Source organism: Pristiophorus japonicus, chromosome 20, assembly GCF_044704955.1.
Source record: "Pristiophorus japonicus isolate sPriJap1 chromosome 20, sPriJap1.hap1, whole genome shotgun sequence".
NCBI lineage: Eukaryota > Metazoa > Chordata > Chondrichthyes > Pristiophoridae > Pristiophorus > Pristiophorus japonicus.
The window spans coordinates 5,749,186-5,761,799 of NC_091996.1; the positions used below are offsets into that span (position 1 = coordinate 5,749,186).

Sequence of the window (12,614 nt, forward strand, 5' to 3'; positions counted from 1 at the left end):
ATGCAATAAAGGTACAGCAGTTATCATGGGTGACTTTAATCTACATATTGATTGGGCTAACCAAACTGGTAGCAACGTAGTGGAGGAGGATTTCCTGGAGTGTATTAGGGATGGTTTTCTGGACCAATATGTCAAGGAACCAACCAGGGAGCTGGCCATCCTCAACTGGGTGATGTGTAATGAGAAAGGACTAATTAGCAATCTTGTTATGCGAGACCCCTTGGGGAAGAGTGACCACAACATGGTAGAATTCTTTATTAGGATGAAAAGTGACACAGTTAATTCAGAAACTAGGGTACTGAACTTAAGGAAAGGTAACTTCGATGGTTTGAGGTGTGAATTGGCTAAAATAGACTGTCAAATGATACTTAAAGGGTTGACGGTGGATAGGCAATGGCAAACATTTAAAGAACACATGGATGAACTTCAGCAATTGCACATCCCTGTGTGGAGTAAAAATAAAACGGGGAAGGTGGCTCAACCGTGGCTAACAAGGGAAATTAAGGATAGTGTTAAATCCAAGGAAGAGGCATATAAATTGGCCAGAAAAAGCAGCAAACCTGAGGACTGGGAGAAATTTAGAATTCAGCAGAGGAGGACAAAGGGTTTAATTAAGAGGGGGAAAATAGAGTGCGAGAAGAAGCTTGCCAGGAACATAAAAACTGACTGCAAAAGCTTCTATAGATATGTGAAGAGAAAAAGATTAGTGAAGACAAATTTAGGTCCCTTGCAGTCGGATTCAGGTGAATTTATAATGGGGAACAAAGAAATGGCAGACCAATTGAACAAATACTTCGGTTCTGTCTTCACGAAGGAAGACACAAATAACCTTCCGGAAGTACCAGGGGACCGAGGGTCTAGTGAGAAGGAACTGAAGGATATCCTTATTAGGCGGGAAATTGTGTTAGGGAAATTGATGGGATTGAAGGCCGATAAATCCCCGGGGCCTGATAGTCTGCATCCCAGAGTACTTAATGAAGTGGCCCAAGAAATAGTGGATGCATTGGTGATCATTTTCCAACAGTCTTATCGACTCTGGATCAGTTCCTATGGACTGGAGGGTAGCTAATGTAACACCACTTTTTAAAAAGGGAGGGAGAGAGAAAGCGGGTAATTATAGACCGGTTAGCCTGACATCAGTGATGGGGAAAAAGTTGGAATCAATTATTAAGGATGAAATAGCAGCCCATTTGGAAAGCAGGGACAGGATCGGTCCAAGTCAGCATGGATTTATGAAGGGGAAATCACGCTTGACAAATCTTCTGGAATTTTTTGAGGATGTAACTAGTAGAGTGGACAAGAGGGAACCAGTGGATGTGGTGCATTTGGACTTTCAAAAGGCTTTTGACAAGGTCCCACACAAGAGATTGGTGTGCAAAATCAAAGCACATGGTATTGGGGGTAATATACTGACGTGGATAGAGAACTGGTTGGCAGACAGGAAGCAGAGAGTTGGGATAAACGGGACCTTTTCAGAATGGCAGGCAGTGACTAGTGGGGTACTGCAAGGTTCAGTGCTGGGACCCCAGCTATTTACAATATACATTAATGATTTGGATGAAGGAATTGAGTGTACTATCTCCAAGTTTGCAGATGACACTAAACTGGGTGGCGGTGTGAGCTGTGAGGGGGATGCTATGAGGCTACAGGGTGACTTAGATAGGTTAGGTGAGTGGGCAAATGCATGGCAGATGCAGTATAATGTGGATAAATGTGAGGCTATCCACTTTGGGGGCAAAAACGCAAAGACAGATTATCTGAATAGTGGCAGATTAGGAAAAGGGGAGGTGCAACGAGACCTGGGTGTCATGGTTCATCAGTCATTGAAAGTTGGCACACAAGTACAGCAGACGTAAAAGAAGGCAAATGGCATGTTGGCCTTCATAGCGAGGGGATTTGAGTATAGGAGCAGGGAGGTCTTACTGCAGAGTCTTGGTGAGGCCTCACCTGGAATATTGTGTTCCGTTTTGGTCTCCTAATCTGAGGAAGGACGTTCTTGCTATTGAGGGAGTGCAGCGAAGGTTCACCAGACTGATTCCTGGGATGGCTGGACTGACATATGAGGAGAGACTGGATCAACTGGGCCTTTATACATTGGAGTTTAGAAGGATGAGAGGGGTCTCATAGAAACATATAAGATTCTGACAGGACTGGACAGGTTAGATGCGGGTAGATTGTTCCTGATGTTGGGGAAGTCATGAACCAGGGTACATAGTCTAAGGATAAGGGATAGGCCATTTAGGACTGAGATGAGGAGAAACTTCTTCACTCAGAGAGTTGTTAACCTGTGGAATTCTCTACTGCAGAGCGTTGTTGATGCCTGTTCATTGGATATATTCAAGAGGGAGTTAGATATGGCCCTTACGGCTAAAGGGATCAAGGGGTATGGAGAGAAAGCAGGAAAGGGGTACTGAGGGAATGATCAGCCATGATCTTATCGAATGGTGGTGCAGGCTCGAAGGGCCGAATGGCCTACTCCTGCACCTATTTTCTATGTTTCTATCTCTCCCAGGAGATCACATAGCTCTGGTTGGGGTGGAGTGTAGAATGTTTCGGTGCAAGGGGAGTCGCAGTTGTGTGGGGCGGACTGGTTGCTCTTTCCGCCATTGTTCATAGGTTTATATGTAACCTTCAGGGCTGCTGACCGAGGGCCGTGTGGCTCTTAGTCGGCCGGCGCGGACACGAAGGGCTAAAATGGCTGTAGATTTCTATGTTTATAAGACTGCACTAAGTAAATGCAGGTTGCAGGCAGTGGCTTTCCAGGAGCAGTGTGTACAAGAATCTACCAGGATTAAGTTTGTATTCAAGAGGATTATAGGAGGCTGGGTCAATTGAAAATTTCAAAAAGGAGACTGATAATTTTGTTAAGCAAGGGTGTCAAGAGTTATGGAACCAAGGCGGGTAAATGATTAAGATACAGATCAGCCATGAACTAATTGAATGGCAGAACAGGCGCAGGGGTGGGGTGGGGTGGGGTGGGGTGGGGTGGGGTAAAAAAGAGAAATGAATGGCCTCCCCCTGTTCGGTAAAATCCCATTGAACTGACCTGGCGCCTGGCATCATCGATGGCAGCCTCCAGCTGTCGAGCCAGACTGGTACACTCACGGGATTTGTCCTCCAATCGCTGCTGGTTAAGGTGAATGGACTCCTCCCGTTTTGCCACCACTTGATTCAGCTCCCGGTTCTGTGCGTCTGTATCTTCCAGCTTCCTAGGAATAACGATCAACACTTTCTTCAGTGTCAAATATCCTTACTGCCAACGTTCTCTGTAATTATTCAAAATACCGTGCACGTGCGGTTTCTTGCATTGACCACGTAAGAACATGAGATATAGGAGCAGGAGTAGGCCACCTGTTTCCCGCCGACCCTCCCTAAAAGAAAAGGCAACATAATCCAGCAGATACATGCAATAACTGTCGACTGACAGAAAATGGTCCAGAAACTGCAAGAAAGTTATGGGGGGGATTTTATGGGGAAGAGAGTCATTTGAAATTCAACAATCTGGCAGCAATATTACCTCTCAAGATTCACAACTAAGACATCAGAGTTCCAACACCAGACCCAACTGAGTTTCAAAAAAGTCTGCCTTTGGAAGGCCAAGGAAGTTTCAGCAGTTTTAGGTGAGGTTGTCATGAGCAAGTAGGGAAGGCAAGCTGGCAGGGGAGGAATCCCTTCCCGGGACACTGAAGTGAATCAGCCAAAGAGGACAGAGACATGAAACCCATAAAATAAAACCCACAATAAGAACAGGGTTATACACAATGCATCCTGACTGTAGCGCAATAAAGAGTCACCTTCATCACAGCAACAATATTTACAGTTGGCTCCTTCCCCTTTCAATTACACTCAACAAAACCAACCTTTCCAGACTCTCCAATTTCAGCTTCAGGTTATGATTTTCTTCTTGCAGATGCTGCCATTTCTCTCTCGTCTTGCCACTCAACTCCTCAATCTGTGAAAGTACGGAATCAATCCACAGAGGTTACACGACCCAAATTCAACAAGGAATCAACTCGCACAGTCTAACGCCTATTTCACTTTGGCAAAGGTGAATGCTGATTTGGTATTAATGCATTTCCCCAAATAGAAACAGAGCACAAAGGATCCAATTTTATCTTTTCTTCCCTCCCATTCCTCCCCCCGGCCTCCATCCCACTCCAGGATATTTACAGAAGTAGACTGCGTATTCTGCGGTAAGTGTCTCACCTCGACTCCCCAAAACCTTTCCACCATCTACAAGGCAGTCAGGAGTGTTCTTATGTTCTATGTGATGGAATACTCTCCACCTGCCTGGATGAGTGCAGCTTCAACAACACAACAAGCTCGACACCATCCAGGGCAAAGCAGCCCGCTTGATCGTCACCCCATCCGCCACCTTCAACATTCACTTCCTCCACCACCGGCGCACCGTGGCTGCAGTGTGTTCCATCTACAAGATGCACTGCAGCAACTCGCCAAGGCTTCTTCGGCAGCACCTCCCAAACCCGCAAACTCTACCGCCTAGAAGGACAAGGGCAGCAGGCGCATGGGAGCACAATCACCTCCAAGTTCCCCTCCAAGTCACACACCATCCTGACTTGGAAATATATCGTTGCTGGATCAAAATCCTGGAACTCCCTAACTAACAGCACTATGGGAGTATCTTCACCACACGGACTGCAGCGGTTCAAGAAGGTGGCTCACCACCACCTTCTCGAGGGCAATTAGGGATGGGCAATAAATGCTAGTCTTGCCAGTGCACACCCACATCCTATGAATGAATAAAAAAGGTGCAAAGTGAGGTGAGTTTTGCATCTATCAGCACAGACATGGTTCTCTTGTTAAACACTGTACTGTAAGGCCTCAACTAATCCAGGTTAAATTTTGGGGGGGAAAAAACCCAGTAAAAACTAGCCTAATAAATTCAGAGTAAAGCTTGTATTAATAGAGGGTGCCATGGGTTTGGACCTGCAGTCCTCACTGAAAGCTCCTGATCTACATACCTTTTAATATAATAGACGACAGAATAATGTGTCACATTACAGCACACCCATCACAATTGTTACAAAGCTTTTCTACAGAGCAGTGCCAGAGGCTACCTGGGTTTTGCAATGAGTTATAAAGAACGTAACTACACCATTATTCACAGTTATTGAAACTACACACTATCGCCTGTGTGCAGATACAATGAAGGATCTGAAGTGCTTATGCAAGCAAACATAGACATTCTGCACACAGCAAGATCCCACATATGGCATGACACAAATTTTTCTAGTGCTGTTCATTGCTCTTTGCGTATTGTTACAGAATCTATAACATTCACTTGAACCCCTGCAGCAGGGAGATAGGCCTCACTTTAACATATCTGAAAGACAATGCCATACACCTTCAGCGCTGCATTGAAACGTTAAGACTAGATTACGTGCCGAAGCACTGGAATGTGTCTCACACCCACAGAATTCTAAACCAGAGTGCCACCAATTGAGTTAGGTTACCATAAGGAGCTCAAATGGGCAGAAATTGAAAACTACCTCCATTCGCAGATCACATATGACGGCTGACTGATCTACATTTTTCCTCTCGTATATGACCAGCTGCTGCTGGCAGTCCTGTAGCTTATGCTCGGTTAACTTCAACAACTCGGGAACAGGCTCCAGATCAGTCAGTTTTTTCTGCATCTGTCTCCGCACCTACAGCACGAACACAAAGGCGACATAGAGAACATCAAAATCTTCACCACTGCAAACCTAGCTAATGTTTGCACACTTTATAAATATTTGAAAAGAGTATTTCCTTCGATTCCCCAATGGCCCAGTTTATCCAATGAATAACTGAGCCACAAGGCCAGGCAGGTTCCAGTTTTGATCTCTCGTCTGTGTTGAGTTTTCTGATTTCAATCTAGGCAGTGTTCTGGATATTATAATAGATCCCTGTGCCCCCGAGCCAAGACAGGGAACAAAAAGCAGGATTCCCCCAATGAAAGCAAGCTTAGTCAATGCCAGGCTCAGTTATGATGCCCCATGCAGTCAAATAGTTCGCGGAAACTCTCTGCCAAGTTTCATATATCAAAAATGACTGCTTGGACAAGATACCAGGAGGTACCAAGCCTTCTTAAAAAATGATTGTTGTAGGAGGTAGGCACCTTTAGAATATACCAGAATACTAGGCATTAGGCACCTGCTAGATATATCTAAACACATATAAGTTTAAAGTGGCCACACATAAAATGGCTGCCCAGGCATGATGGGAAATCAGGTAGTCAAGCTGTGAACTGTTGAATGTTCAATGACCGAGCAATAACCCTGTGAGGCCCACTATAGGAATGCCTTGGATGCAGGATAAGAATAATGAGGAGAGAACCCATCTCCCGTATTCAAGGCCATAAACCAATTAATTCCCCAGGAAGAAAGAGATAAGAGAACCCATCTCCTGTAAACAAGGTTATAAACTAATTATTTCTCCAAGAAGAAAGAACTAGTGAGAGAACCTATATCAATCAGCCCAAGCTGACAAGAGACGAACACATGGTTCCTGAGACATAAGGGGAATTCTATTGGGTTAAAAGAACCTATATGTAATCTATAATCGTTGTGATTGGCTTGTGTCCAGCCGTGATGGGCTGCGTAACTGTAGTAAACTGTTTGTAACTGTTGTGAAACATATAAAAGTGAATGTAACCGTTTGTTCTGTGGAGAGAAGCCTGGCCTCAGTCTTGTGATTTCCTCCCCGCTAAGCGTAATAAAGGCCGCATCAGCATTGGAACCGACTCTGAGTGTTGAGTGATTCTTCTGAGAAAACACTAACGCTAACAATGATCTTATTGAAATGTGTAAGATTCTGAGGGGGCTCGACATGGTCGATGCAGAGAGGATGTTTCCCCTCATGAGGGAATCTAGAACTAGGGGGCACAGTTTCAGAATAAGGGGACCGCCCATTTAAATCGGAAATGAGGAGGAATTTCTTCTCTCAGAAGGTGGTGAATCTTTGGAATTCTCTACCCCAGAGAGCTGTGGAGGCTGGGTCATTGAATATATTTAAGGTGGAAATAGAGAGATTTTTTTATTTATTTTTTTTTTTAAACGATAAGGGAGTCGAGGGTTATAGGGAGCGGGCAGGGAAGTGGAGTTGAGGCCAGGATCCGATCAGCCATGATCTTGTTGAATGACAGAACAGGCTCGAGGGGCAAAATTGCCTACTCCTGCTCCTATTTCTTATGCTCTTTGTGGTACTGTATTTATCCCACAGCAAGGAGTCAGTGCCTCGTGGGGACGAGAAGAGGGAAGAAAAAAAAAGAATTTCAGAACCAACCATTAGGAAGATTGAGGCAATTCTGCTCAAGCACACTAGATCCAGTCGTACCCCAGAGTGCACCTCCTGCAGCTGGTCATGTGGGAAGGGGTTATTTGCTTAGTTTGGAGGGGGTGGGGGGGAAAAAAGAGGGGGAAAGCGTCAAGCCTCCAACCTCCCAAAACTGAATTAGAACTGGAGTAAGTTTGGCAAACACCGCAGTATTAATCTGCAAAGTTCCAAGCTGGTGCTCAGTGACGCTTATGCAAAGAAGTAATTCTGAAGTAATTCTAAAAGTAGGTAAATGTCGTATAGTAATCTTAACAATTCACTATCTGCTGAGAATTTTTAATTAAAAAGTAACTGTATGCTTTCCTCTTTCGCTCTCCTGGTGCTGAGATTCATGCACCGGAAGTGCGTATCAGGAGCTGAACTATTCGGCTCGAATTTTCTGCCTATTGCATTGTATTTGCAGCACATAAATAGGCCGTTTGGCCCAACTGGTCTATGCTGGTGTTTCTGCTTCACTCGAGCCTCCTCCCACCCTATTTCACCTCACCTTGTAAACAATATCCTTCTGTTCCTTTCTCCCTCGTGCGTTTATCTAGCTTCCTCCTAAATGTATCCATGCTATCCGCTTCAACCACTCCCTGTAGTAGCGAGTTCCACATTCTAACCACTCTCACAATAAAATTAATGGACAGAAAATCTTGGGAAGGTATTGCAAACTCTCAAATTGTTCTCCCAGCATACAAAGTGCTACGCCAGATGCACTAAAAATGAAGGTTTAGCCTATAACTTTGGGCAAACTTTTCCTTTACAACATCCAGAACAGAACTGCCTCGTGACAGAGTACATTGGAGTTCCAATGCAATTGCCATGGTAGTGGGTAGGAAGCGGCTTTTGCATGGGCGATTCCCCCATGTAGGACTTGGGCTCCTCATGGAGGCCAGGAACATTTGCCAGAGGGAAGGTGAGAAAACAAATCCAAAAGCACTGCAGAACATTATAATGTGTGCTTAAGCTGAAATTCACACCGAGTGGAATTTAAAAAGAAAATCACCAGAAAATGTTGGAAACATACAGGGTAGTCGGCATCGGAAAGATTATTAACTTAAAAAGACATTTTAAATCCATGATAGTAAAGATCTCAAAACTTACCTAAGCTTCTAACCCCCAAAAACTAATAAAAGTTGACTTCCGGTCAACTTTCCCATTATAAATTCCTATATACACCTTTATAATGGAACTGCCAAGCTGCAATTACACCATCTCTCCAGGGGAGGTGCTGCTGCGCCCTGATTCAATTAAGATCATTCTCTATACCCGCTTCACCTGAAGACGTCACGGTCTCAAAACATGCAATGGCATCGGCTGGGGGGTGGGAGGGGGGAACTGAATAGCATCTATAAACTAAGCTTTGTAACAGTCAATTTTCTTCTTTCTCATTGTTTAATGGTGTGCAGTCTATCCTTCTGCCTTCATTACCTAAAATCCTATTGCACATGACCTTTCTCCCCTCCCAAAAGATTTCTCCGTAATCACACGGCAGCAAAACAGAACTGATAAGTCTAAAGCTCCAGCGCATCTTTCGATTTCAGATCTGCAGATTTTACAGCAGTCACCGTTTCCTTTTTGTCTCCACCCAAAGGGCAGATATGCAATTTTAAAATTCTGTCCTCCGCACCCCCCACCCTCCTAAATAAAAACGCCTCTCGCGTAAGGGAATGAATGGCTTCCCTACTGTATGACAGGTATTTTACCTGCTCAATTTCCTTATTCACATCGTCTTTCAGTAACTTGTTCTCCTTCTCGGTCTTCTCCAGTTTTATGTTGTAATCATCTGCCTCCATCCGTGTCTTCATCACCTGCATGCATGCCAAGCATTTTGTTTATTAAAAAGGCGTTTTAAATTAGCGCCATGCAAGAATCTCAATGTTTTCCCCCCCACAAAGGACACCCACTTTATAGTGATATCCCCCACTAATAGTGGAACTAAACTAATAGGTTTTGTGCCCGTTATCAATGTCCTTCCTCATTGGTTGAGCAGTAGTTTTATTTGGTTACTTTTTACTTTCATCATCTCCTCCTGTTGTACAACAACAACATTATATAGAACGCCTCTAACGTAGTTAAGTGCCCTAAGGCACGTCATGAAACAAAATTTGACACTGAGCCACATAAGGAGAAATGAGATGACCAAAAGCTTAGTCAAAGAGGGAGGTTTTAAGGAGCATCTTAAAGGAGAAGAGAGGTGTTTCGGGAGGGAATTCCAGAGCTTGGGGCCTAGGCAGCTGAAGGCACGGCCACCAATAGTTGAACGATTAAAATCAGGGATGCTCAGGAAGCCAGAATTAGAGGAGCACAGACATCTTGGGGGGTTGTGGGGTTGGAGGAGATTAGAGAAATACGGAGGGGTGAGGCCGTGGAGTGATTTGAAAACAAGGATGAGAATTTTAAAAATCTCATGCTTAACCAGCAGCCAATGTAGGTCAGCGAGCACAGGGGTGATGGATGAACGGAACTTGGTGCGAGTTAGGACATGGGCAGCAGAGTTTTGGATGACCTCAGGTTTACGGAGGGTAGAACGCAAGAGGCCAGCCAGGAGTGAGTTGGAATAGTCAAGTCTAGAGGCAACAAAGGCACGGATGAGGGTTTCAGCAGCAGTACACAAACTTCCCTCTCGGAAACCTCCAAAGAAAAATGTCTTCCCAACCACATTGCAGCAAAATCAAAAATCAATGGCTTCATTGGGGAGGGCATCAAACAGGAAATTAGGGGTGCATGCAATAAAGGTGTAGCAGTTATAATGGGTGACTTTAATATGCACATAGATTGGGCTAGCCAAACTGGAAGCAATACGGTGGAGGAGGATTTCCTGGAGTGCATAAGGAATGGTTTTCTAGACCAATATGTTGAGGAACCAACTAGGGGGGAGGCCATCTTAGACTGGGTGTTGTGTAATGAGAGAGGATTAATTAGCAATCTCATTGTGCGAGGCCCCTTGGGGAAGAGTGACCATAATATGGTGGAATTCTGCATTAGGATGGAGAATGAAACAGTAAATTCAGAGACCATGGTCCAGAACTTAAAGAAGGGTAACTTTGAAGGTATGAGGCGTGAATTGGCTGGGATAGATTGGCGAATGATACTTAAGGGGTTGACTGTGGATGGGCAATGGCAGACATTTAGAGACCGCATGGATGAATTACAACAATTGTACATTCCTGTCTGGCGTAAAAATAAAAAAGGGAAGGTGGCTCAACCGTGGCTATCTAGGGAAATCAGGGATAGTATTAAAGCCAAGGAAGTGGCATACAAATTGGCCAGAAATAGCAGCGAACCTGGGGACTGGGAGAAATTTAGAACTCAGCAGAGGAGGACAAAGGGTTTGATTAGGGCAGGGAAAATGGAGTACGAGAAGAAGCTTGCAGGGAACATTAAGGTGGATTGCAAAAGTTTCTATAGATATGTAAAGAGAAAAAGGTTAGTAAAGACAAACGTAGGTCCCCTGCAGTCAGAATCAGGGGAAGTCATAACGGGGAACAAAGAAATGGCAGACCAATTGAACAAGTACTTTGGTTCGGTATTCACTAAGGAGGATACAAACAACCTTCCGGATATAAAAGGGGTCAGAGGGTCTAGTAAGGAGGGGGAACTGAAGGAAATCTTTATTAGTCGGGAAATTGTGTTGGGGAAATTGATGGGATTGAAGGCCGATAAATCCCCAGGGCCTGATGGACTGCATCCCAGAGTACTTAAGGAGGTGGCCTTGGAAATAGCGGATGCATTGACAGTCATTTTCCAACATTCCATTGACTCTGGATCAGTTCCTATGGAGTGGAGGGTAGCCAACGTAACCCCACTTTTTAAAAAAGGAGGGAGAGAAAACAGGGAATTATAGACCGGTCAGCCTGACCTCAGTAGTGGGTAAAATGATGGAATCAATTATTAAGGATGTCATAGCAGTGCATCTGGAAAATGGTGACATGATAGGTCCAAGTCAGCATGGATTTGTGAAAGGGAAATCATGCTCGACAAATCTTCTGGAATTTTTTGAGGATGTTTCCAGTAAAGTGGACAAAGGAGAACCAGTTGATGTGGTATATTTGGACTTTCAGAAGGCTTTCGACAAGGTCCCACACAAGATATTAATGTGCAAAGTTAAAGCACATGGGATTGGGGGTAGTGTGCTGACGTGGATTGAGAACTGGTTGTCAGACAGGAAGCAAAGAGTAGGAGTAAACGGGTACTTTTCAGAATGGCATGCAGTGACTAGTGGGGTGCCGCAAGGTTCTGTGCTGGGGCCCCAGCTGTTTACATTGTACATTAATGATTTAGACGAGGGGATTAAATGCAGTATCTCCAAATTTGCAGATGACACTAAGTTGGGTGGCAGTGTGAGCTGCGAGGAGGATGCTATGAGGCTGCAGAGTGACTTGGATAGGTTAGGTGAGTGGGCAAATGCATGGCAGATGAAGTAAAATGTGGATAAATGTGAGGTTATCCACTTTGGTGGTAAAAACAGAGAGACAGACTATTATCTGAATGGTGACAGATTAGGAAAAGGGAAGGTGCAACGAGACCAGGGTGTCATGGTACATCAGTCATTGAAGGTTAGCATGCAGGTACAGCAGGCGGTTAAGAAAGCAAATGGCATGTTGGCCTTCATAGCGAGGGGATTTGAGTACAGGGGCAGGGAGGTGTTGCTACAGTTGTACAGGGCCTTGGTGAGGCCACACCTGGAGTATTGTGTACAGTTTTGGTCTCCTAACTTGAGGAAGGACATTCTTGCTATTGAGGGAGTGCAGCGAAGATTCACCAGACTGATTCCCGGGATGGCGGGACTGACCTATCAAGAAAGACTGGATCAACTGGGCTTGTATTCACTGGAGTTCAGAAGAATGAGAGGGGACCTCATAGAAACGTTTAAAATTCTGACGGGTTTAGACAGGTTAGATGCAGGAAGAATGTTCCCAATGTTGGGGAAGTCCAGAACCAGGGGTCACAGTCTGAGGATAAGGGGTAAGCCATTTAGGACCGAGATGAGGAGAAACTTCTTCACCCAGAGAGTGGTGAACCTGTGGAATTCTCTACCACAGAAAGTAGTTGAGGCCATTTCACTAAATATATTCAAAAGGGAGTTAGATGAAGTCCTTACTACTCGGGGGATCAAGGGTTATGGCGAGAAAGCAGGAAGGGGGTACTGAAGTTTCATGTTCAGCCATGAACTCATTGAATGGCGGTGCAGGCTAGAACGGCTGAATGGCCTGCTCCTGCACCTATTTTCTATGTTTCTATGTTTCTATTACTCACCTAAGTGCCAATGTAGGATCACATATCAAAAT

General features: G+C 44.7%; 1 protein-coding gene across 4 annotated transcripts in view; it reads right to left on the reverse strand.

The window, feature by feature from the left end:
- odf2a (outer dense fiber of sperm tails 2a) overlaps positions 1–12,614 on the reverse strand; it is a 101,916-nt gene that overhangs the window by 49,188 nt on the left and 40,114 nt on the right. For all 4 annotated transcript variants that reach the window (XM_070863700.1, XM_070863699.1, XM_070863698.1 and 1 more), the window contains 4 exons: positions 9,030–9,134; positions 5,511–5,669; positions 3,861–3,952; positions 3,047–3,209 (listed from right to left, as the gene is read on the reverse strand). In XM_070863700.1, the coding sequence (XP_070719801.1) occupies positions 3,047–3,209; positions 3,861–3,952; positions 5,511–5,669; positions 9,030–9,134 (519 nt within the window). The remainder of the gene's footprint in view (positions 1–3,046; positions 3,210–3,860; positions 3,953–5,510; positions 5,670–9,029; positions 9,135–12,614) is intronic.